The following is a 26,246-nucleotide window of genomic DNA, read 5'->3' on the forward strand; positions in this document are numbered from 1 at the left end:
GGAACCCCCTTTATCCAGCAACCGGACGGCTTCAGGACGATTCCAGGATGATGTGAACCGTGTTCGCAGGGCGTGCTGGAATTTTGCAACGGATATGACGGGTGTGGGACCCTTTCGTTTGTTCGCTTCCACACTACTTCCGTCAAGAAGTGCTAGCGCTCAGCGCCTTTACGTCAGCGAATGGCGACTGGTTCTTTTGCTTCAGACTGCTGGCGGCAGCGTCGGTAACGAATGAGCACATCTTCAAACCATGATCGCCCCTATTCTTCATCACAAACGGGCCACGGTGCAGCAGCAAATTCAAGATTTTACCTCCGGTAACACAGGTTTCGATGGTTTCTCAGCACGATAATGATTTCACAAGCAAGTACAAATGGTACTGGTGGTGCTCATTACGCACGCGTGGGACTTTTCTACACTCGCTCCGCTCCAAACGTCAACCGTTTCGCCGCAGCTCTCCACAAGGTTGCTACAAGCCACGTAAATGGCGGGAGCCTTACTGCGATTGAATTACACACCGGAAGGTTATCGGTTTTTACGGCACACCAATGAGATGCGAAATGTTACATTTAATCGTAGAAATAATCAGATTTATTGCCAGACGACCTATTGCCGAACACCGGAATTCGAATCCTGCCGGTTGTGGCTGTCAGCAGGGCGAATTGGGCGAATCGTCGCTGAGCTGTCAAGGAGCAGGGCCAAATTTCCCGTCATATGGGCAAGCTCGGACGCAAAACAGCGCAGCACGCAGAGTACGGGTCCGCGCGAGGTTGCACGATAACGATTGGCTACGCGAAACGCAAACTGGGTCCGTGGGTTGCTCATTACTAACGGGACCGATTCCAGGACTAATGTTATTCTACCTACCCCCATCGCACCGGACTGCGCAGTGTAACGAAGTGGTCAATCTGAAGGGGGGGTGGTGGCCTAAGGAAAAGTCATGAACCCCGTGAAACCCGCAGGAAGTGGTTCAATTAGCAACACCCCAACAATGTGAACATGTACTTTTGACGCTGTGAATTGAATTCCCCATTATCCTGCTCCGGGTGCCGCAAGCCGGAACATCTGGACAGCTGCACAAACGGTGGTGGTGCGAGTGCTGCGCTTGACCTCCGCATTTGCTCCGGATTGTTTGCTAAATTGTTGCTCCTCGTGCAACGTCACTGGCCGAGTGGCCGTGTAAAAATCGTGTGTTCGGCAGCACCGTGTAACAACGAAACCCAGCGAGAGATTGTGCGAAAAACGGGGAATACCGGATCGGAGAGCTCACAAGCCAACTCATAGATCGAGAGGAAAGTGTCCATCCTCTAGCGGATTCCGGTGCACCGACAGCGAACCATGGACGAGCTGAGCGAAGCGGAGCTTCGCTACTACAATGATTTGTTCAAAATCTGCAGCGAAACGGATAGTGGCGGCAAGGTTCCGGCACTGAAGGCCACCTCCCTGTTCCGGTCGGCCAATCTTTCCAACGAGACCATAAATAAGGTAAATCAGAACGCACGGCGCTGGTTGCAGATGTGGGCTCTCAGCCACAAAGCTGCTTATCTAAAATTAGCACCGGTCAGCGATAGACCCCAGCGGCCCAGGCACGGGGGTTTAATGCACCCGGCGCGACGCTACCGGAAGGCCTTGTGGGGGGCAGGAGGATGGGAAGCAAAACACGCGGCGCGGCGGGCAGAGGGCGCACGGCGGAACAGGAAGCTCGGGATGTGGCCCGAAGCGACGATTACCAGAATGTCAGCTGCTTTTTGGCAAACTTCCATCCCTCGTTGCTTTCACTTTTTCTCTCTCTACGAGCATTACGGCCCGAATCGATGATACGCTGCTCTCTGCTCGAGCTCGCCTCGTTGGCTTGCCAGTTATTGTTGTTTTTTTCGTCCCCGGTCACGGTCAACACGAAGCGACGGAAGTGAACCAATTACACGAGCGTGGGATCATTTCCCCTGGGGGATGGGCGCAGCGGAAGGGTGTGGACTGTGAAATATCAGGTTCTTCACGCTCGATGCTGTCGGTGTCGGTGCCGACGTTCTCCGGCGGGGACGGGGCCAGGACGGATTAGCACGAAGGAAATTGATAACCTACGAGCGAACAAACACTCTCCGCCCCGCCCCGTGTTCCTTTACCTGGGTGCGCCCACATCTCACGCGCCTGACATCATAAGGACATTTTTGAGGCACGTTGTTTGCGTGCGCTGCGCTGAGCGTGAACGGCCGTGACACTCTCTATCGCCGAACGATAATGGATGTACACTATTCAGCTGCTCTGGTAGCATCTTCAAGGTTCGCCCGGGTTACAGCATTGCAGAGAAAAACATAATTTACAATCCTGACGAGTGACGGACCAAACCGGACGCGCTGGGAATCCGTGAGTCGCGAAACTTGTTGCGCGTATTTATAGACATTTATTTGCATTCTGTGCCGGACCACTATTCGCCCGCTGCAACGATGCGCAACAGGGCAGCGTAATCGTGGTTCGATAAAAATCTTTAAAAAACGCCACGCTTTAAACGGCGGCCACTACCATTGAGGCTGCTGCCTGTTGGACTCTCTGCGCCAGATACAATTTGACTGCAATATAATAAACCGCTGCTAGCCCCATCGTTCCACGGGGCATCCAAAAACCTAGGGCCCCCTAGCGCTCCGGTGCGCTTGTTAACACGCAAAGCGGACCCGCCACGAGTCCGGCCGTTTCGGTGGTGCGGGAGAACGGTACACGGTGTGTTATCAGAATGTAAACAGCTCACGTCATCACCGTCGTTCGGATACTGCTTCGCTTCCGCCATCACCATCTCTTCCCCCGCCCGGTGTCGGTCCGTGGTCTAACGTTCCGTTTTTTTTGTTCTGCCCGTTATGTAGATTACGTCCCTGGTAGGCATCCCACAGACGGCGCTCTACCTTTCGCGGCAACAGTTTTACGGTTGTCTGAAGCTCATTGCCGCCTATCAGGCTTCCGTGCCGCTGCGGGAGGAAATATTGACCACCTCGCTTAACCTGCCACTGCCACAGTTTAGCTGGATTGATCCGGTGGCGGGGCCACCGTCGGCCAGCTCTACTTCTGACCCCGTGGTCAGCAACGCCACCGCGGGTGGAGCCACCAGCGCGGGCACAACGGAACGAAATGGCTTTGTCGAAGGAAAACATCACCGCCCCGGAGGGAGCAACATCACTGCCGTGAAGCATCTGCCTCTGGTTCCGTCGAGCGGTGGCAGCGGGTCGGGCCAGCAGCAGGACAGTAGTGCTTCGACCGGAGGAGAGCTAACGAATTCCGACCAACCGAGCACCGACTCGGAGGTGGAGCACAATGACGATGGCAGCGGAAGTGGGAGCATGATCCGCGGCGAACGCGAACGGCACACGGTTGGCATGCTGAAGGGAGGCGGCGTGGTCATGGTCGGTGGAACTCACCCGGTAGTCGGAGGCGGTGGTGGTGGTGCTGGTGGTGCCGGTGGTTCACCGGAAGCGTGGAGCACAGCGAGCGACAGCCCCACACCGACCAACAGCGTGGCGGAGCGTCCGTGGGCTAATCAAAACCTGTGGCAGGGTCTGGTGTGCGAAGAGCAACGGCAGCTGCTGGGTACGGAAGAGGAATCGTCCGACCGGCACAGTAGCGACGACGAGGAACAGGAAATCGATCTCGAATACTTCTACCAGATTTCGCAAACTCAGAAAGACTACTATCTGAAGCAGTTCCGCACAATACAACCGGACGTTCATGGGCTGGTCAGTGGACCGGTGGCTAGGTAAGTGGTTGACCGGCTACGAAACACGGAAGGAACTAGTAACCGAAATTTGTAATTGCTTGTTAGGGTGTTTTTCGAAAAATCACGCATCCCCATCGACGAACTGCGACACATCTGGCAGATGTGTGATGTGACCCGCGACGGTGCCCTCAATTTGGCCGAGTTTACGGCCGCCATGCATCTGGTGGTGCTCCGGAGAAACAACATACCGGTTCCCGCCACGTTACCGCCCTGTCTGTTGCCCACACTCCTGCAGCACTCGCTCCTACAACCGAGCACCGGTGGATCAAAGGGCACGGGTACGGCAGAGGTATCTGCAACCGGCGTGAGCGGTGGCAGTAACGGCACTGCCGCCGTCCCGGAACGAACCGAGCCGGCCGAAGCCGATCTGCTGCATCTGGAAAGTGATGACAATCTGGAGAGCGGCAGCAAACGGAAGCGGGTGGTCACGGTCAAGAGCTCCCGGCGGATGGTTCCGGTTCCGGACTCATTGGCGTTCGCCAAGATCGGAGGCAGTGGTTCGGCGGGAGTGGTACCAGCGGTGCCACAGGACAGCCCCCCGGTCTCGGTGTCCTCAAGCGCTACCGGGTCCGGATCGGTTGCCCTCGCCACCAAGGGAAGCGGCAGTAGCAGTGGGAGCAGTGGCAGTGGTAGTAGCGGCAGCGGTCCGGTTAACACAGGAGGTAGCTCGACGACGGGCGGTCGAAAAACGCCACCAAACATGTCGCCACCGGTACTGGCGCAGCAGCCTCCGCCACCGCAGCCACTGCCGGCCGCTACGAAAGGAAAACCATCGGAACATCCCGTAACACCACCGAACGAGAAGAACCTAAAGGTAAGGATCTAATCGAGGTAATGAACACTGGAAAGTACATGTTGTCACCTTCCTCTACCAATTGGGACAGAAATGGGAGGAGTGGACCAAGTTTATGGAATCTCCCACATCGAACGTTTCTAGTCCCGGGCCGAAGCCGGTCAACTTTGATCTGCAACGTACGACGCAGGCGATCGTATCCGATCCGCAAATCTTGCATCCCGTTCCCTTGCGCGTAACGCCCGTGGGTGAGTGTGGGCGAGTGGGTCGGTCTGGTTGCGATCTTGCTCTACCTCCTCCACCTCGTTTCAGGTGCCGAAGCGGTCGACAATAGTAGTCTAGTCTATTCTGATGCCAACCACGGTCTGTTGGCTGTCCAGTCGACTGAGGAGTCGAGTCCCAAGCAGAACGTTCAATCGCAACAGCAACACCATTCGACGCCGCAACAGCAACGGGACTCTCTGACCAACAGCAGTGATCTGCGTGCCATCCAAAGACCGCAATCGAAGAAGCCTCCCTCGAAGGGCGTCGGAGCGATTCCTCCTCCGCCGCAGCGCGAATCCGGAAGCAACGCGCTGCTGGCCAACGACACCTCGATGACCATATCATTAGATGGGGCCGGTTTTGCAGTTGCCAGTGCGCCGGCACCGCTAGCAAAGAAATCGTCCGTCGACCAACAGCAGCCTCCGCCTCCGTTGCCGCCGCCACGTCCATCCGCTCATCGGCACACGCGCAGCAGCAGTCTCGATTTGAACAAACTGAAGCTGGCCACGGGCGCCAGTGTGGCACCGCTGAAGATGCCGCCACCACCGGAGATTCCACCGCGGGTGGTAACTCCACCAACGGCCGATCAGCCACCGGCCGGCACCACCAACCACGCGTTTGCTGATTTCACACACTTTCCGACCGGCCATCGGGGAGCAACTGCGGTAGGTTGACGAACACCGCCCGGCCTCTTAAACCAAAACCCTTGCCCATTTGCTGCTAATTGCATAATGTTCGTTTCGATTGTGTTCCCGATTTGCAGGCGATGGTTGAAGCGAACAACATAACAACCATCCACTTGGATGCCGCCGGCAATATGACGCACCATTCCACACCCCATCGCGGATCGGGCACGCTCCCAAAGTCGCTTGTAATGCATACTGCCCCACGGCAGAGCGCGTTCGAGGTGTACCGAAAACCGCTGACCGCGGACGGTGCTCGCACGGTCAGGGGCTCTCAATCGCCTCCCCAGCAACCGCCGCTAGTCACGTCGCGCAGCGTGGAATCTTCGGCAGTGGTCAACAGTGGTGACTATGACAAGCGAATTTCGGCACTCAGTGATAGTTTGCGCCAGGTGCGCTTCAAAAGTAACGACCCTCCGCCAGTTATGGCGGACGCACTGAAGCAGCTGAAGGAACAGAACCTGCTGCTGTTGCGGGTATGCAACGATCTGAGCGAGGAGCTGCTGCACATTCAGCAGAAACGCGAGGACATTCGCATCAAAATTGAGCTGCAGGAACAGATACTGGGCGGTGGCAATGCACTGGTGGCGGCTGCCACAACCGGTCCCTCGTCGCTACCGGCTTCGGTGACGGCAACACATCACCTTTCACACCATCACGCAAATCTATGAACGACGTTCGCAAATTAGACGCACCGCAAGCCGAACCTCGGTGAACCCGTCGATCACTCGTTTACGACATTTACGGTCCTCGTTTTGTATACTCAAAGTGGCAAAAGCCGTCTCCGGTAGACGATAGCAGTAAGTATTCCCTTTACAGTCTCGAAAAACCAAGACTAACTCAGTGTCCGAAGATATAGTATATGAACAACGCTTGTCACTATCCCCGTTCCGTTAGATAGGTGAAGTGTGTTTTTGGTGTAAAGATATTGTAAACATATTTTCAAATAGATTTTGGTGCCCAATGACCCCCCCTTTTTTCGGTTGTTACTATTTTGTATTCATAATTATTTGTTGTTTTTGCTCGTGGTGGCCACAATAGCTTCACCATCTTTTGATTGTTACACGAGCAAGCCGTTACTATTTTGTGTTCAGTTTCCGGCACCGGCAAATATTGTTTTTGTGTTCGTGTGGGTCAGAGCGATTGGTTCTAAAATATCGAATCTGCTTCCATGAACGGCTCTCGAATTAATCACTCCTCGCTGTACGACTCTCTACATATTAAGTTTACAGTATGGGGTAGCGCAATGAAATTAAGCAAAGGCACACGCGGAAGTTGGATTGAGGTTAAATCGGAGTACACAAGCTTTGATGGAAAACGAGAGAACTATAGTGAAGAGGAAAACATTGAAGCAACGCTTTGTATAGTGTGTGTTTTGAAAACCCCGGTGGGTGTGTAATTTAATGGGTGCTAACAATACGGCGCGTCTCGAACGAACGGTTAAAAGGCAGCCGCGAAAGGATACAGCGGACAGTTAGTGCCGGCTGGCTGGTTGCAGAGAAAGGCGCATGTTTCGATGGCGTTCGAACGAGGAAATGCTTGGGCTCTAACGTGGAAATAACTGTTTACAATATTTTAAAATGTATTTAACTGCAAAGTTGTTAAATATCGCATGGCCCGATGAAGCACAATAAAACTCTAGATATGGTAAAATAATGATAACTATAAATGAAACGTTACAACAGAATTTTCTTTACGTACCATTAACGAAGTGAAAGGCACACGTAGCGGAAATAGATCGTCAACTGAATCATCTGAGTTTACGGGCACTGATGATTATTGCTGTGTACAAGAAGCCCCCAAGGCGCCACCACGTAACCCATGTAAAGAGAATATATTTCGATGATTATTGCATCCGCTACACACACGCTACCCATCTTCAGCGGAGTGCTAAAGAAATGTTAGAATCTCGCCTGATACCCTTAATAATCTATTTTAATGCTTTATAGATGACATAAACTAAATAAACTAACAAAACCAAACAGCTACAGGAGCAAAGCAAACGTACGCTCCACTCATCGAATCGATTTCATATGAAACACTACTGCACAACAGCTACGTAGAAGCAACTGCGTTGTCCTGTGTAATCATCGCAGACCAATGGAAATGGTACAGAGATAATAATTACGACAAAATATCTTCACAAGTCGTTGTTAACGATTGTTAGAATACAGGGCTAACGAACCACTTGAAATTTCAAATAGCATCGACCGGCGTTTACCATAACGGAGCATAGGCAGCACGTCCTTTCCCAGCGTATATTTCGACCGAATGGCAGCGGAAACTGTAACGTATAGAAAGCGAACGCAGCGTTGCGGCATAGCCCGGTGCTAAAGAATGAATAGTAAACCAATAATTATTTTAGTAAGAAAAATGAACAATATTTGCTACAGTGAAAGAGAAACTTATTTAGCAAAGATAATGCCAAGCAAAGAACTATTTTCCTAACGCGTTACTATACCTGGGCGGAGCATTGTCGATCAAATATTGGAATTCGGATGCACTAATTTAATCTTCTGCCCCAACGGTCTGTCAACGGTCAAGTGTTCTCGTACAAATCTAAAGCGTGTGAATCTTTATGTTTCAACTAGCTGATCCCGGCGCGCGTTGCCACGCCTCATTTCATCCTCATTTCTCGATTATCCGACGTTTCAACGGACTTCCTGGTGACGTATCCGATCAGCTTCCCTTTGCATTTCCCGTTACTTCTACTTTTCAGACGATCGGGCTTCCCGGTGACGTATTTGTTCAGTTTCTCTTTCCTCCTCCCGTTACTCTGTTCCGAATGAAAGGGCTTCCCGGTGATGTATCCGATTGGCTTTCCTTTCCGCTTAACGTTGGATACATGGCAAAACTCGCACCAGCTAAATTCGACTCAAATTGTTTGAACACTTTTCGATTTTTGCTGCAATTTACCCTAATTTTGTATGGGAGCCACCCCTTTGTAAAGTGGCGAAGGGTTTCAAAAAATCACCAGAACATGTCCCCTTCCCAAAAACTCCCACCTGCAGAATTTGGTTCGATTTGTTAGAAAACAACCCGAATTATGCTGAATTTTATGTTATGTTTGTATGGGAGCCCCTCTCCCGGGAGGTGTGAAATGTACTTTTTCTACTATATGATCCTAATTGCAAATCTAGAAGGCTGTAGCAGTCCGTTGCTATCTCTCTCTTTCTCTCTCTCTCTTTCTCTCTCTCTCTTTCTTTCTCTCTTTCTCTCTCTCCCCCCTTCTCTCTATCCCCCCTCTCTCTTTCATTCGCTCTTTCTTTCGCTCCCGTCCTCTCTCCCCCTCTCTCTCTCTATCTCTCTTTCCCTCTCTATCACTCTCTTCCTCTCTTTCTCACCTTCTTTCAAAATTAAACGCAAACTACGCAGTTCCCCCCAACATCACACTACTTCAAGAAGGGTGGTGATAGGTGGAAGAAGGAAGGAAATGGCTGTTAAGGGAAACCAATCGATTTAGAGACCACCAAAACCTAAGAAACGATACCCATATTGCCCTAGGACGTATTTTAAGGATTGGGGTTGTATGGGGACCCCCCCTTCCCCTCGTCCTGCAAGGACCAAATTTCGTCACATGGTTTCTCAGGTGACCAGCAACCATTGTGCAAGTTTTGATGAAATTCGATCCATAACTTGTGGAGTAATTGATGTTTTTAACAGTTAGTTGTATGGGAGGGCTAAGAAAGAGGGGGGTGAGGGGTTTCTAACCTTGACTATTGCACTCCCCGGCCCCAAAAACCCCTGTATACCAAATTTCGAGTCAATCGGTCCAGTAGTTTCGGAGTCTATAAGGGACATACAGACACAACTTGATTTTTATATATATAGATTACACGTACGCACATGTGCATGAGTATTGTTTCGCCGAGGATCGCCGTTTTCCTCGACGATCACGGCGCTAAATTACGTTTGCCATGGTATATTGAAAAACAGCAACAGCAATTATTGTAATTGTTTCAAAAAAACGTAACGAACGCGAAACTGTGAAAAAACTGAAACATGTGTCATTCTAAAAGCAAATCCGTGAATAAATTAGAACATGTGTCATTCTATAAAACCATTTCAGTTATTGTGCTTTAATGGGTTCAATCTGTTGAGAACTGCGGATTAGGGTAGTCCTCCTTAGCTAAATATGCGAATTGAGTTTTCGTAAGGTAATTCAAATGTAGCGTCTACTTGAACTATTTTTATCGCCTTCTTTACATCTTATCGTTTGCTTATCGATCGTTTGATACAGAAATGTCGATTGTTTCGCTACTCATCGTTAAATACAATGGATGCAGGGAGGCGGATCTAAACGGATTTGTAGCAGCAATCGGTGCATTCACCGATATTTCATGGTTTGCTGTGCTTCTAGGGCAGTAACTACAACATGTGGTTGTCGAGTGTTTCAGATAAGAATCGAAATTATTACTATACTAGTCGAGCATGTGAAATTAACTAGTATACTCCATAGCATATTAAAGTAGTACTTGAAAACTAACATGAAGTTGCTGGTCCCATACAATGCGCTTTGCATAATATTCCTAGTTTTCTATTCTAATTTTAATACGATCAGCTTTTACAGTGCTAGACGTTGCAAATGCATACTGCAACCTTCGATGTGACTAAGAAGGAATTCTTAGTCTTTCGGGTGTGTGTGTGCGTATTATTTGTTATTGTTGCTCCCCTAGTACCCATTATTAGGCGAAGTTATCTTATCGTAATCCAAATCCTTGTCGCGTCACTTAACAATAGAGGATGCTCGTTAATCGTTCAGCCATTGCTTAGCAGCTGTGCTGCATCTGGACTTAATCCTGCTCCTTAAAACCTTCATTACGCCGACCTAGAGGAGTAGTCGCAAAGTAGACGCTTAGGGTGCCCTACGATGTGTTGCTGCTGCAACCTATCTCCGACTGCGAAGCGACTCTGGGCAATTGGCGGAGCCTCCGGGGTTTGTGTTTTCGCTCTCGCCCTCGGTTTCCTGTGGCCCGTTCTGGTATGGGAGATTGCCAAGAATGAGTTTGTGCTGGAACCCGGAACCCAAGTGTACGACAACTGGATTGATCCTCCTATCGATATGTACCTCGAGTTGTATCTTTGGAACTGGACCAACGCCGAGGACTATCGGCAGGTGGAAAACTATAAGCCGCATCTGGAGCAGCTGGGTCCTTACACGTTCGTCGAGCGCCACGAACGGGTCAACCTGCAGTGGAACGATAATGACACGTTAACGTTCCAGCAGAAGCGCATCTGGCATCATGTGCCCGAAAAATCGGTCGGAAACTACGAAACGGACCGTGTAATCACAATCAATCCAGTGCTGTTGGTAAGCCTCCACCTTCCTGTCGTTCTTGATGGGAAAAGTTGCCCAGAACGGGGGAAAAGTTGCCCACCAATACGTGCCTCTTTCTCAGACTGTAGGGTACGCGCTTCGAGATGATCCTATTTTGCTGGGGTTTCTGGATGGAATAATCATGCTTAATCAGTTCGCAAGCTCCCCCTTCTACGACGTGTTGGTGAGGGAAGTGATCTTCGATGGGTACGATGATCCCTTGCTCAAGAACCTGTTGCTTTTGCTCGATCTCCTGCCAGAGGATCAACGGCCACCGATCACGCTGCCACCATACGACATGTTTGGCTGGTTCTTTGGACGTAATGATAGCGAAACGTACGACGGCACGTTTACGATCGGCACTGGGGCTGATCACGTCCAGAATACTGGCGTTATGCGCCTATGGAATGGGGCGAATCGTACCGAACACTATCGAGGCGTGTGCGGTATGATCCGAGGGACGACCGGAGAGGTGTGGCCACCGTTTGGACGACTGCGGGGTACTCCGCCAAACGTGACGGTGTTTGCACCGGATGTGTGTAGCTCTGTGACGTTGCAGTACCTAGACGAGATCGAAAGGCATGGTATCGACGGTTTGCGATGGATCGGTAACGACCGAGTGTTTGATAACGGCGTACACTACGAGGAGACGGCCTGCCAATGCACAGCGGCGGAGGAAAACTGTCCAGTGCTCGATAATGGTGCGATGGATGTGTCGGAGTGCAAGTTCGGAGCGCCGGCCACAGTGTCGTTCCCGCATTTTTACCTCGCAAACGACAGCTATCTGACCGGCATCACGGGCATGCAGCCTGATCCGAACGAGCACCGATTCGAAATGGAGCTGGAACCGTACACCGGCGTACCGCTAAGTGTTAGGGCGCAGCTTCAGGTTAATCTCGATTTGCGCAACTACGGACTTACGTGAGTTCCCCAGTTTCGGCAAGCCCAACCCATTTTCAGAACTAACTAATGTCTTTCGGCATCCTTAGACTGTTGAATGACATTCCGCCAGTAATGCTGCCCGTGCTCTGGTTCCGACAGACTGCAGGCCTTACAGAGGATTTAGCGGACGACATAAAGGTGCACATACTTGGGAGAGTTGATAATAATTGTTTTATTCATTTATGTCTGTTTCTTTCGACTACTCTGTATTGAATTCAGCTGTTACTATTGCTGCCCGACATCGGGTTGTACATTGCGTGCGCAATCGGTGCCATTGGAATCATCGGCTTGCTGCTTGCGATCTACTTCTCTGTGACCCGGTGGAAACCTTCCGTGTTTTCTCAGCCGACACTGCCCACACATCCATCCACAGACGATAAGAGCAAATGACGCACACAGCGTGTGCTGCTCATACAATCGAAAGAAATTTATTGCTATTGTTCTAAGTTTAGATATGTTACCACCGAATTACTTCTAGGTATGTTAGAAAATTACTTTGAATACACATTCTTTTTTGGTTTGTAAGAAAAGTTTTTAAGCAATACAAAAGTATAAGTAACCAAATTAATAAATGGAATGAAACTGTTTCTGTTTTTCTAAAAGCATATCTAAACTTACAATAGAAAAGAAACCGAAGTTACTTATTTATTCTTAGCAAGTCTTTTCCACTATTTTTTTCCTCATGACTTTTCCGAAGTTTCTTCTTTTTGCCCGGCACGACAACCGCCGAGCGATCTTGAAACAATGTAATTCTTTTATTGCTCTGTGGTGGTGAATGGCGAAAATACAAAAATTACCTCAAGCTACATCAAACAATACAACAATCACACTAGAGCGTTCCTATCTAGTGGGTGTAAGCTGAGATGATTGATGGAAATCAATCAATACTAAACTGATGTATCATGTACCGTCAACAACACACGTCCCCATTACAATGTGTGAAGAAAGCTGGAAAAAAGATTCCGACGTCACCAAAGTCCATTACATAAGATTACAAAATAATTTTTAATAATTTCCCCAAAGTAGGAAATCGTACGAATGTGTTACAATCCGATCAATAACTACAATGGTTCATAGTTTTATGTTTACTATCTTTATTTCACCATTTTCTACAGCGTGTACTGTGCACAGTTGGACATTCTTCACTTTATTGTTGTTCTACGCAAAGCATTCGTCCCAGAAGTGATCCATGGTGTGGTACAGGTGTTTCTGGACGCCGGACAATGAATGAGCCTCATCGGGATAACTCTGTTACGCATGAGAAACATATGGCTTTGAAGTAGCGATAGATTAGAAACACAATGCACCGGCGGTGCTTACCATCTGTTCGAAGTCGACGTCGTGATCCAGAAGGGCGCGCATAAAAACCATTGACTGCTGATAGTGAACATTATCATCGGCGGTACCGTGAATCAGCAAGAAGAGATGGTTTTTCAGTTCGTCCGTAAACCCGCTGATATCGCTTCGCACGTACCCTCCGCGGTTCGCCTCCGGAAGTCCCATGTAGCGCTCAGTATAAATGGAGTCTACCAAGAGAGATGAGGTCTAGCAAAAAACATCAAAATCAGCCGGACTAAACTTACCATAGAACATCCACGAAGTTACCGGTGCTACCGATATCCCGCATCGGAACACCCGCTGATGGTCTTTCTCCAGCGTCATGGCAGTGGCGTACCCTCCGTAGCTCGATCCCCAGATGCCGATCTTCGCCGAATCGATGAACCCATACGTCTGCTGAAGATAGTGCGCCACTGCGATCTGATCGTCCATCTCGTAGGTGCCGAGTTGATTGTTGATGGAGAAGAGAAAATCATACCCCTGATTGCCCGTGCCGCGTCCGTCAATCTGGGCGTAGATCGTCTTTTTCGTGGTTGCCATATAGTGGGCAAACCCGATGCTGAAACTGTTCGTCACACCCACCGAATTCGGACCGGCGTAAACGTTCACCACCATGGGGTACTTGGTGTCCGTGTTTGGAGCGTCGAAATCGATTTCCGGTGGCAGGTACAGCCGGACCGACGCCTCAAAGCCTGCGTCTCCCACCGGCACCCGGAGGAAGCGAACGCCAACTTGCTTGTACTCCTGCAGCTGTTCCCGTCGTTCCAGGTTCCACTCCCAGTCTAGCACCAATGTGCGATCGCTGGTACGGTAGATTTGTGTGTACGACGGTGTCGGCCCAGAGCAAGTGACCGCCATATACGATCGATCGGTACTGAAAGCGATGCTGGCAAAGTTACACAAAGTGTCGCCGTCCTTCAAGTCGCACGTTAGACACTCGTCGTTTCGGAACACGTGTCTGTGATGAGGGGCGTCGGCAGGAACTGCGGTGTAGAAAATGGCCTGCGTTGCCTCATCGTATCCGTTGATGGAAGACACCGTGTAGCGTTCCCTGGTACGTGGGGTCGGTGGGCCCTGTCCTATCACTTCAATCACGGACCGCCAGCCATTATTTTCGCCCATCAAAAAGCAACGCTCACCGTTGGCGTAGCACACGGGTGTGTACAGATCATACCAACCCTTCGGTCTATCGAAGTGCACCACTTCCATGCATTGGCCGTCGGCCGCATTACATTTTTGGAACGTGGCAACGTTCTGCCTGCGGTTAGTCCAGATAACACCCAGCACGCCGTTGGAGGCCCAGTTTACCGTGCCCAGCACGTGGTCTTCGGTCACCAGGTTGACCGGTGCCGGCAAATCAATCCACGCCGAACCACTCGTTGCTAAGTCCTTCACACGCAAGTACACTGTGGGATTGGTAGTGTTTACCTTCGGATAGCGTATGCGCAGCTCCTCGGGATACTGATTGTCCGGATCGTCGGGGCTACCATAGATGTGATAGGAAAACTCCTTCACCTGCTGATCGTCAAAGCTTGCCATCGCCAAACGTTGACCGTCGGGAGAAAACCAGAGCGTGGCATCCGTCCCAAAGACTTCCTCCTCGTACACCCAATCGGGTACCCCGTTGTAGATGATACCGGGGACCCCATCAGTGGTCAGCGGGATCTCCGTATTGTCCAGGAGCGACGCACGGTAGTACACGTTGTTGTCTTTCACATACGCCAGACTCTGCCCGGTTGGCGAAAGTATGCAAATGGACACTTCTTCCTGATTGGCTACGGTGAACACGTCGCTGTAAATTTCGTTAATGGCAATGAAACGGCGTAATGGCCCAATTGAATTTCCGATATTTTATTTTCTCCTACGTACCCAGTCGTTGTGTCGTACACAGCATATTTAGAAAGTGACGAGTGCCGGAATACCTGTTTACGATGTTAAAACATTAGTTACTTCGCACACCGGTGACGAAGCCGAACATTCTCACCGTGCGTACGTCGTAACGGATCAACGCTTTCGTGAAATCGGGTCGGATCATTTGTACCGATGGCCCAGACCATTGACTCTGGAATGAAATTCGTTAGCCACAGCAATTTGTTTAGCCACAGCAGTCTCACCAAATCGTCAGTGGACAGCAAAACCGCAGTGGTTCCGGTGTTTACGTTCAGTTTGACATAGTTCCCCGTTGTGCCCTCTCGGTACAACAATTCTTCACCGGACAGCCAGGTCCCGTTGAATCCTCGTAGACCGAATCGGTTGGGGATGATTTCATCGAACGTGAAGTTCTTCAACTCTGCTTGTCGGGCATCGAGCGGCGCTGCAACGGAAACACCCACCAGGCAACACAAAAGTAATAGCACGTGCATCATGTGACTACAGGGTAGTAAGAGCGCCTCGAAAGTATTCTGGATCCAAATTTCGCCTCGACCGCTACGGCCGTTGGCATTACTTAAACTAACCGTGTGCAATTCGAGGTGAATCCAAAACCCCGTTCTTCAACAGCAAGCAGTAACTGATAATGTAATCTTATATTACTATCACTTACGATAACCTCCATGAAGACGTAGCGCGCGTTCCGATCAGGTGAACACTTTTTAATTGATAGCCTGCTATCTAACTGGCAACAAGCCTATTCTAGTGGAAAGAATTAGTTTGATTGAATACTTAGCCTAATCGCGGACAAGATAAAATTACCATGACAACACGAAGATACTCCAAGTCTACCCCTTGGCTGGTTGGAAGAGGTCCATATCAAAAGTAGCACTGAACATGTAGTAGAGAAGAAGGAGTTCGGTAACACTCCGTGTGTTCTTCTTATCCAGCAGCTACAACCGTCGGGCGATCCTGGCCTGCAACAGAGACACCCTCCAATCAATTAATAAATCAATCTGAACATCTTCCTCTCGCATGCGGTCAAGATGGTAGCACTTCTAGGGGACTAGGGGACTCTCGTTTAGCTGCAGACCTATCATTGGTAGATTGTGTGTTGCGTTGCATTGGACACCCTTCGACCTATAATGTCTGTGGATATGACTGAACTTGAAGTGGATGGTCCCTATTAGATGGAGTAGAACGCTCAGTGTCTAGCTTGTGGAGAAAGAGTCGCTATGTAGAGGAACGTCACAAAGTTTCGATAGCGCTCCAACATTATTGATTGAGCCAGTACAACTGGCATCAGAAAAAGCAATACTGATGTCAGACATCCCTGGCTAAGGCTACATGGCTAGAAACAAGAACAGTGCATTTGTACTACGGGTTACTCGGAACAGGCACTCGGAAGGAATTGTAACTTTATCGGTTATTAACTTCACAACGCGCACACGTGTGATACCGTAAGCAATGTGATATGTGTGCGTTATGAAACAATCGCTTCAAACGTCCTTGAAATCGCTATAGATTTCCCAAGAAAACTGTCCTCGAAAAAGCATCACAGTTTCGGTAGCGAATTTTATGAAACGAAGAAAACATCGGGCAATCGGTTCACGGGCCTCATACGTAGTTCGAGCATTCCAATTTGTTCAAGTGATCCCCCGTCCCAATGATTCGGGGGGCAAAGGAAAGGCTGCTGAGGGAACTAGTTAGAGAAGCCGAAAAGTACACTGGAGCTGCAACCGCCTGAGGAAACAAGTCTACAGACGTTGTCTGACCTCTCTTTTTGTCGGTTGCAGAATCATGCCTTAGGGCAATGTGTGACGCTGTTTACACACCGTTTACAGAAGAGTTGTTCCCAACCCATAAGCCCCGCACTTCCCACGCAAGCCCGTGTTCAGAGCGGATCGCTTAGAAACAGATTTGTAGTCTTATAAAACGGAAGGTGTACTATTTTGATTGATTTGTTAACCAGATCTCAACCAGTTGTGGTGCGGCAGACGACTGTGTGCTCGATCGTCAGTTTATTTTCGACTACCCATCCAACAGGGCACATCCGTTATGAAGGGATACCAGGTCTGGATCGTCGTGTTGGCCCTAGTTGCGGCCAATGTAAGTATCCCCTCGATAGCAGACACAGCCAGCATTGGACTAGTAACAGTGTTGTGCATATTTTATGCATCGCCTTACGTATTTTCTTCTCAGCTGCAGTATGCGACGGCGCAAATCGACAGTACGGTCATTAGTCAACGGAGCAGCATCACCTCTACCATTACCTCGTTTACCAACAATGTGCAAAGCAAGGTCTCCGATTATACGAACAAGTTGACCAGCATGAGCAACGACGTTACCTCGCAGCTATCGTCGGCTTCCCAAACGCTAACCACGTTCTTGTCGGACTCAGTGATCGGCGCTAGTGCTCTAGCAATGTCCGATGTCGTAGCGTCTTTTTCAGCAACTCTGTCCGCTAGCGTATCGGCCACGGTTACCACTTTGACCGCGGGATTCACATCCGTTGGCTCCTGCGTTGCTAACAAGACCCAGCTCTCTGTAAATGTCGTTTTCAGTGAACTAGTGACTGCCAGCGCGAACGTTACCTCAGCGCTCACTTCGTCGAGCTCCTCGAATGCCAATAACTGTCGTGGGAAATACTCCGGAAACGCGAACGATTTTGTTGGCCAGTCCGCCAGTAAGTTCCAGGATTGCCTGAATGGCGAAAGCACCGAACAGAGCCGTGTTTCGACCATTCTGAACGACTACAACTCGATCATTCGTCAGAATTATCAGGCATTCAACAATCAGGTACGCTACTGTTCCGGCCTCGGATCGGTTAGCTCGCGTGCGGAGGTGAAGAGCCAAATTAAAGCCTGTTTCTTAGCGGTTCGTATTTCATGACACTCCTTCAGAGAGGGTTCTTATTCCAGTTACATTGAATGTTTCTTCTACTATTTTCTCGAATGAAGGTGACCAACGTTGCGGCTCCTATCTTCAAGGCAACCATGGCACAGCAAATTACCTACGTTACGACAATGCTGCAACTCGAGATAGTGGCTTCCAACAACCGTGTTAGGTCGTGCATCTCCCAAGTTTCAGCAACCTACAAAGCAATGGCCGATGCCATCCTTGCTGTTGTCAACAACTGTCTTGTTACAGGACAATAGACCGCGAAAACTGCGTTTTTCGTAATTGAATAAATTGTTTTTGGCTCTGATTCCCAACGGAAGGCTTCTTAATAGAGTGTACTACAATGAAAGAAAAATGGATCACCTTGCAGTGACATAAGCTAATGGAACCGAAGTCCGATAAAAATGGCTATTGTTTGTTATGTTCAAAGGTGCTGTACAACATAACCTAATCAAAGAGCCACGCCATTAGAATTTAATAAAAAAAAAAATTATTTTAACATTAAAGGAGAACAGTTACAGTTTATATGTCCAGTTTATATGTTGGTGTTGGGTGATGTGTTATATTTACAAAAGGTGTTAAACTTCTCATCGACTAGTTAAAAGACATGTAAATCGTACTTGTGTAACTGAAGTGACGTTCGCTTCTTCATGCTTGCTGGTTTGAACAATACAATCAATGTACAATGATCAACAAGAATAGAAGTAGACATGGTCGGGACGTGCAAACGTAACAAACTAATACAACCGACGAAATATTACTTTACTGCTTTGAGCTTCATGATGATATGCATAAAATCAAGTTGGACTCCGTATAAAACCGTTGCATTTCGGCTATTTGTTGTGCTACCAAAATGAGTAAGATAAGAAAAGTTGTTGTCATACAACGCAGGTATGTTAATTACGCAAAATTGGTGTCGCCTTGAGACACAGCCGTAATACTTTATTCAGGTGTTTTGGGACATGTGCATTACAGGTTTTGCTATTTGCAATCTTTATTTTTCCGCAGGACCGTTGACCGTAATAGCTTGTGTTACATGTGTGAGGCGCATACGATTGGATGCGTTTACTAAGCGTATCAGTAATAGTAGCTCCGATAATAAGGTGCAGTTTTCCGTCTGCAAAGTTTACATGTAATCTTAAAATTCAACGCAAACTAATGCAACAATACATTTTTGGTGAATATTGCTTCAAGTCTAGAAGGTTTAATGTTGAAGGAATTACAAACATTTGCACAAGTGTACAAATGCCGCGACGACGGTACTTACGATACCGATTATAGAAAATTTGCTACACACTCATTGCCAGACGGTAGTTTATTCGAACTTTTCCTATGAATTACGGCATATCCACAAGGTCAAAAGCACTTGCGTCATTGCACAGTCTTGATTCCTAGAAATAAAAAAAAAATAAACACTACTACTATGTCGCGTGTCAGCTTCAGTAATTCGTATTCGTTAAGCTTTTAAAAAAAATCTAAAACTACATTCTCAGATTTAAAACGGTTAAACCGGTTATTAAATTATAACCCGTTCTCGTGTAATGCAAATTTTAGTCAATTTTAGAACAGTTTATTTCACAACGTGCTCATCTCCATCAGTCAAGGCCCTAGGAACTGATTAGGACGAAATGTATGCTCGATCTTCATAGCAATTAATTTATAACGTCAATTGGTTCGTTTCGGTAATAGTTTAAACAATATTGATAAAAAGAATCTTGATTCAAACTTCTTTTGAATAAAAAAACAAAGTCCTATTATTTAGTTGAGTTTAGTTTGCACACAGTTGCATTCTTGACGGATATGTTTTACAGCAGCGCATAAATTTGCGACGTACGTACGAAAATATACGACAATGACCACGTGCGTAGTACCTACCGCCGCGAACACGTGATCTCGAACAGTATTCGGGAAAAATATAATGGCGAAGTTTTGAAAGCAAAATTAATAGGACCGCTAATATATCCAGGACTGTGAAATATCTGTTTTATAGATGAAACATTCATTCAAGAATAAAAAAAAGTCAAAGAATTATGGTTATGAAAAGCAATTCTATATTAGATAGAAAATTGTACTAATACAACAAGATTAATATATTTAAAATGGGTATTGGACTTATGTGTTATCATTCATCAATGCGTATCAGATTGAGATATTGGATCGACGAGCGCGATTAGGATTAGCTTGTACCATTGTACTTCCCAGAAGAAGTAACCCAAAAATTTGGATTACAAACAAACCTTCCTATCGACAAGTAGTTGAAGTACGAAGCAGCACGTAGGAACTGGGAGGAAGCTTTTCCCACGAAAAGCTAGTGTGAAATGTGGCAAGATAAAAAAGTATTTACATTGCCTGGTTACTATCCGATGTGCGTAGGTAGGAACGTTTTAGTGTCTTTTTTGTACCCTCAACCAGAGCATAGAAGCAAAAATTTGGCTCTGAATTCCGAGAGTTGCGCACCTATTTACAGACCTTCGCAAATATTTTTTTGTCAACATACGTCATTCATTTCTAAGGTAATGCTGCGAAGAACTAGTTCAATAAACATTCTGGCTCATTGGGATTCACCTGCAGCCACTAGTTTTGCTCCTTGTTTGGCGAAATAAAAAAACCTCCGTCGCTGTTTGAGATTTTAATAGCACTTAAAAAATTCGACACATTTCCACCGAACCGTGTTATCGAGCACGAATTACTGTCATATGAATGATTAAATATTTGAACGTCTGGTAATACGTCACCGGATGAAGATTTTCAAGTTCTTTCGCATTGTAGCAATCACAGGAGGGATACACGTTCGCCAGACGCTTTCAGTATTCGATATCTGTCGACAAGAGTTGTCGGGGTTGCCAGATTTAGTAAACAAAACCTCGTTGACTTGTCCTCGAGACTGAAAAACTAGCGGTACTGTCTGTGCAGGAGGTAAGAGTGTGCCAGAAGTGCCCGAGGCGATAGGACGGTCCCAGCTTTATCTGAGGTGTGAAACGAAAACGTTCTTAAAGTAGGTATCGTTACTGTCGCTGTATAGTATCGAATCGAATTCTATTTCGTAAACAGTACTCCAGAGCGCTACCAGTCCGACATCATGGGCACTAAAACGGGATCGCTGGTTGCAGCTCTGCTACTACCGCTGCTGGTTGGCTTAGGAGTAAGTAAACGAGGGCAGCCATTCAGCTGGCAATATGATCGAACCCATGCGTCGATACTGACACATAACTATCGAATTGCTGTCACGTTTTCCAGAATGCTTCACCCGATCTGGGGCTGGACATAAGCATCCAGTTCGTCACCAGCGACAACCCTAACATTCAGCAAGCCGCCAATGTAGTCAACTCGGTTTCCTCCGATTTGAATGGAGCGATTGGAGGCTTTCAAATCCCACAGAACGCGGGTAGTACAAACTTGACCACAGCCGCCACAGCGCTTGTATCGCTAGTGACCAGCATCACTGGCACGGTCAACAATGTCCTGCGCAACATCTCCACCATCGCAAGCCAGAAACAAACAGCTCCATCGTGCATGTTCGCCAGCCTGAACGCTACCATCGATAAGGCATTTGCGTTTATCGACGGAGCCTCCACGCTGGTTTCGCAAATCAATGCGTCGACCTCCGCTAACACTGGGGCAACGCTGTCCGCCACGGTTAGCTTGATTCAGCAGGCTCTGCAACAGATTACCGCCCAGCTGGATCCACTGTACACCGGAGTGGCCACAATTGTACAGAGCGGCACAGTTTCAGCCAGCTCCGTGTCGGCCAACATCTCCCCGGCCGTAACAATCCAACTTTCTGGTGCGATCTCGGTCATGACGACGGCTGAGGGAGCCCTGAACACGGTGGTTCGCGCTATTCGGACGAGCTTCGAACAGGCTAGCAGCGTTCTTAACAGCTATACCAACGACCTGCAAAATGCTGTCACGTCGGTCAACAACACCGAGAGCGACTACTACAACCAAGTCGTCAGTCGCATCAACTCGTTCAAGGGCAAAGTGACTTCCGACTCCAGCGGAGGCGTGTCGGACATCAGTGGAACCCAATCGAAGATGTCCCAATTCATCCAGGACACGGTGACGCGCACCACCGCTCAGTCGTTGTTAACCAGCATCACTTCGTTGACAACCTCAGTACAAACCTTGTACGATGGGTACTCTAAAGCCGCCGAAAACCAGCTTACCTTGGCTTACACCGCGGTCGTAGCGTTCGTGCAAAAGAACGTAAATGCGCTGGTTACGGTATTCGATACATCTGCCAACGCGCTCGCGTCCACTATGTCGTCGGCTGGCACTTATGCGAGTAACTGTAACAGCCGCTACGGTGGGACGATCCTTAACCTGGATAACAATATGAAAGACCAGCTGAACCGTTGCATCAACGATTACGCCAACACGGGCTACACGGACTCGTTCGTCAGCGATTACAACCAAGTGATCCGTGAGCAGACCCGTACCCTTGCCACACGGATCACTTTCTGCCTCAATCTCGGCTCCAGCACATCCAACAACATTATCAAGGCCGGCATTTCCGCATGTTTCAGCGAGGTGAGGGCGCTGCACTACAGTAGTTGTCTATTCTTGACCCCTGCTACTACTCCTGTTTCTTTTTTCTTGCTTTGTAGACTGTCAACATGATCAATGTCATCCTGGTTGATATGACGAATCAGATAGCGCTCGTTAAAGCGTTTATCAGTCTGGAGGGTCTGGCGATGGTGCAGCGCGTGGAAGTCTGCTCCGCCACCCTGAATTCTGGTTTGACCGCCGAGTCCAAGACACTCAACGATCTGTTGACAACATGCCAAACGACGAACCAGTAAACGGATCACGCCAGGACCGGTGAGGACTTGATGCCGAGGGTTTTGGGGTGGGCTAGAAGCGCTGCCGTGGCCTATGTTCTACGTATGGAAAGTCAATAAATTTAAACATCGACAACAATCAGAGGTGAAATAAATCTCTACAATAAAACACTACGTTCGCCAAAATCCACTTCATCGAAGCCCTTTCGAAGTATTGCTGCAAAGCTGCGGCTCATGAGCCGTACATATCTGCTGTTCAATTAGTCGTTGTGTAAGGTATTAGGTACATCCTAAAACCAAAATAGAAATCGAACGTCCAAAGGTTAATAGGAAGCTGTTTCAGCAACTTCCACGAACCAGACCAGTTCACGTATTCTCTGATCTGGTTAGGCTACTTTTCCCCCCGCATTATAAGCATCTATCCATGAAACGCAGGACTGGCGTCGTAGAGATTTGGAATGCTTTTGTAGAAACAACATTCCGTTGTGAAAAGCCATTGCTTGCTCAGTTGTTGAAAGCCCAGATAGAGATGTCATTCAAACCCAGACGGAGGAGAATTTTATTTGTCCACGAACAGAGTGTAGAGTGTAGTTGGGGGTCGTATGTATTTACGTTTCGCAATAATGGTCTGCAATGTGGAGTAGGCTTAGCCCCTATTTGTTATGCCGACCATCGTTTTCTTTTCATTTCGTCAATTCCACCTTTTGCGCGTGGAAAAGTGCACAATTTAAGCAGACACTATAATAGGAGTAACGTTGATTGATAGGCGCTCTCAAGGCGCTCAAGTTCACCAACTGATTTTTTACATTACGCATAAACTTAATCTCGGACATGCTTGGTCATCCTGGTGGTGGTAGCTCTTTTCATAGTAGTTCAGTAGTTCAGATGAAGTTTGCACATATACTAGATGGAAACTGATATGCAATGGCTGGGTAGCATTAGTACTGGATTCCGCCACTCTCGACTCTCGGTGATAAAGCCTGGATGCTTCCCATGAAAGCCCTGTGTGAAATGGACAATGTTTAGCCTATGCGTGCCCAGTCCAAAGTCTAAATGGCGCACAAGCTAGTAAACGAATTCGAGCATTGTTTGCGCATGTGACTGGAGTGTTTCGTACAACTTCTGTATCGACGGCGTACATCTGATGCCTCGTTGGTGCGATCTTCGGGTGCCTTGACAGTGAAAACGAATGAATTGAATAAACGAAAATATTGTCCCTGGGTTTTGCTATAGGCCCCTTTGAAGGACGTTGATCATTCTAGATGGTACCCTACAGTTCGAATGATGTTTCCTAATACAGTCGTGTCCTTTCAGTTCGAACTGTAAACCCCTTCACTTTCTGGATGATTCGAACAGCTACTAATTGCGGCACGCGCAACAACCCGCCGTTTGCGTAGTTTTGGCGCACATGCTGTTGTCTGGCGCCAGTCAAGATGGTGTCCTGAGAACAATGGAGAGTGCTATTCGCTAAGAGTTCTCCCTGGAAGCGTTTCTCGACGGTGGCTGCTATAAAATAGGCACGGTCTCGGATATCCGGTATTGTACAGTTTCGAAGCCAGCAATCGTCGATCCACCTCACTACAAGATGCAGTGGAAGAAAACTATTCTGCTTTGTACGTTGCTCGTCGCTGTCCAGGTATGGCGCACCGAAGGGTGATCGATCCTCGAGACGATCCTGACCAAACTCTAATCTACCCCATAATAGGCCGAGCCCGACCCGAGTATCATTAGTGCCGCTGGCAACTTACTGCAAACGGTTGCGAACTCCGCCGGATCCTTGGTGCAATCGGTGGTCAATGGTTTGTCGGCCGGTACTTCCGGTAGCCTGTCGGCGAGCGGTAGTATCGGCGCCGGAGCCTCGCTCGGATCCGCTAGCGCAGGGGCAGTGCTGGCGTTTAACTCGAGCCTTCCCGTACTGAATCTGCTGAACAATGTGGCCACCTCGGTCGGGTCAGCTCTTCAGCAGTCGGTCGCAAACCTCGCCTCTGCCGCTGGTAACCTGGTGTCGCAAACAGTGTCGACGCTCTCGAACGTGGTCACCGCCTTGCTCGGTGGTGTCAACTCGAACCTCAGCAACATTGGCTCGGGTCTGTCCGGCGCCCCAACCACCGCCAACGGTAACGCCGTTATTAACTCTCTGAACAACGTAAGCGCGGCCGTGAACGCCTCGCTCGCCGCTGCTGCCTCAGTGGTGGGTCCCAATGTCGTGGCGGCCGCCTTAGGCAGCCTTCCGGCCACAATGCAATCCGACCTTGCAACCGCCATCCAGGCGATCAACAATGCGACCGCTAATCCGGGTACGGCCACAACGCTGCTCGGTGCTCTGGGGCCGAACGGGGTCACTGCCATCGGCAACTATCTGGCAGATGCGGCCAACGTCCTCTACACGACGGCCAATATTCCGCTTCAACTTTCCACGAACGCCGCCGTCAATGCGACACTTAACGCCAACGCCGGTGTCCCGTACAACTCGTCCGCCATCGCCGTTGTGAATGCAACCGTAAATTCTGCGCTGACCACCGCCAGCAACGTACTGAATTCGGCCGCCAACGCCCTCAACAATGTGATCGCCAACGTCGCCCAGGCCACTAATGGGGCTCTGTCGACCGCCACTAGCACGCTAAACAGCGCACTAAACGCTCTCAACAACGTTTTCACACTGAACAGTGCCGCCAAACAGAAGGTAACCGCGGCCGCTTCGCAGGCTCTCAACAACATCACCAGCCTGGTCACAACCACGCAGGGCATCCTGCAGTCTCTGAATAGCTCAACGCTGAACGCCATCGCCTCAGCGAACGTCTCCATCTCCGGTAACGCTTCGGCCGTGATCCAACCGCTACTAGCCAATCTGGCCAGCACCAACGCGACGGTTGTCAACTGCACCAAGATGTATCTGCCGATCGCCACCAGCACCAGCGTTTACTACACTACCGCCCTCGGATCATGCGCCGTGCAGGCCACGACCGTGGCGGACATCCTGCTGGCCAACACGCTCGCCGTCGTCAACTCGGCAGTTACGCGCCTTTCGGGTTCGACCGTCTCCGTTTCGGCCTGTCTTCAGGCGCTGTTCCCGAGCAGCGTTTGCACCAGCGCGACCGTTCCGAACGCTCCGGCTTATATCGCCAATGTGGCCCTCGATGTGGCCACAATTAAGGCGGGCGAAGTGGTCGAAGTAAGCAACACCGCCGCCCAGGTGGCCGCCTGTGCCGCCGGAACTGCTAACGCTGCGGCGAACGATTTTCTGACCATCGCCACGGCCTACAACCAGTGCGTCGGAGCTTAAGCGGAGCGGTGCTACAACGCAGCCGTGCCATCCGATGGTACGTGCCGAGCGGTTGAAGTGATTAAAACCGAATTTGCAAACTAACAAATCCCGTGTCCTTCAAGTCGGTTCGGTGTGAAGGGTGAAAGAAAACAGGGAACGTTCCTTCGGTCATTCCGGTTGTTGTCTCCTCATAAGTTACATTAGAGTTGTGATAAAAACGTATAACAACATAAATAGAAAATGCTTTCTACATTAGTAATTGAACGCCTCATTGATCGCCTCGCCATGCCTCATTTCATTCTCATTCAAATTAACCTAGATTTTGCTTTTGGG

At 48.9% G+C, this 26,246-nt stretch overlaps 6 protein-coding genes across 6 annotated transcripts; 5 read left to right on the plus strand and 1 right to left on the minus strand.

Annotated features, from left to right (window-relative positions):
• The first annotated feature begins 1,338 nt into the window (after positions 1 to 1,338).
• Positions 1,339 to 6,414, plus strand: LOC128274228 (ralBP1-associated Eps domain-containing protein 1). Its single transcript, XM_053012348.1, has 6 exons — positions 1,339 to 1,485; positions 2,856 to 3,739; positions 3,806 to 4,574; positions 4,645 to 4,801; positions 4,866 to 5,479; positions 5,581 to 6,414. Exons 1-6 carry the CDS (start codon positions 1,339 to 1,341, stop codon positions 6,169 to 6,171), a joined length of 3,162 nt encoding a protein of 1,053 aa, XP_052868308.1. The 3' UTR covers positions 6,172 to 6,414.
• Positions 6,415 to 10,370: 3,956 nt separating this feature from the next.
• LOC128270757 (protein croquemort-like) lies at positions 10,371 to 12,149 on the plus strand. Its single transcript, XM_053008173.1, has 4 exons — positions 10,371 to 10,811; positions 10,900 to 11,738; positions 11,807 to 11,897; positions 11,979 to 12,149. Exons 1-4 carry the CDS (start codon positions 10,371 to 10,373, stop codon positions 12,147 to 12,149), a joined length of 1,542 nt encoding a protein of 513 aa, XP_052864133.1.
• A 768-nt stretch (positions 12,150 to 12,917) lies between these two features.
• Positions 12,918 to 15,463, minus strand: LOC128274230 (venom dipeptidyl peptidase 4). Its single transcript, XM_053012350.1, has 6 exons — positions 15,212 to 15,463; positions 15,082 to 15,159; positions 14,967 to 15,019; positions 13,343 to 14,889; positions 13,080 to 13,285; positions 12,918 to 13,007 (listed from the first exon to the last, which is right to left on the minus strand). The coding sequence occupies exons 1-6, from the start codon at positions 15,461 to 15,463 to the stop codon at positions 12,918 to 12,920; spliced, it is 2,226 nt and encodes a 741-aa protein (XP_052868310.1).
• A 1,561-nt stretch (positions 15,464 to 17,024) lies between these two features.
• On the plus strand, positions 17,025 to 18,124 carry LOC128270758 (uncharacterized). The gene is made up of 3 exons (XM_053008174.1): positions 17,025 to 17,075; positions 17,169 to 17,843; positions 17,927 to 18,124. The coding sequence occupies exons 1-3, from the start codon at positions 17,025 to 17,027 to the stop codon at positions 18,122 to 18,124; spliced, it is 924 nt and encodes a 307-aa protein (XP_052864134.1).
• Positions 18,125 to 20,946: 2,822 nt separating this feature from the next.
• On the plus strand, positions 20,947 to 22,669 carry LOC128270759 (uncharacterized). Its single transcript, XM_053008177.1, has 3 exons — positions 20,947 to 21,009; positions 21,105 to 22,397; positions 22,475 to 22,669. Exons 1-3 carry the CDS (start codon positions 20,947 to 20,949, stop codon positions 22,667 to 22,669), a joined length of 1,551 nt encoding a protein of 516 aa, XP_052864137.1.
• Positions 22,670 to 24,233: 1,564 nt separating this feature from the next.
• Positions 24,234 to 25,931, plus strand: LOC128274237 (tRNA nuclease CdiA-2). Its single transcript, XM_053012362.1, has 2 exons — positions 24,234 to 24,284; positions 24,354 to 25,931. Exons 1-2 carry the CDS (start codon positions 24,234 to 24,236, stop codon positions 25,929 to 25,931), a joined length of 1,629 nt encoding a protein of 542 aa, XP_052868322.1.
• The last annotated feature ends 315 nt before the right edge of the window (positions 25,932 to 26,246 follow it).

Source organism: Anopheles cruzii, chromosome 3 (genome assembly GCF_943734635.1).
Source record: "Anopheles cruzii chromosome 3, idAnoCruzAS_RS32_06, whole genome shotgun sequence".
In the NCBI taxonomy this organism is placed as follows: domain Eukaryota; kingdom Metazoa; phylum Arthropoda; class Insecta; order Diptera; family Culicidae; genus Anopheles; species Anopheles cruzii.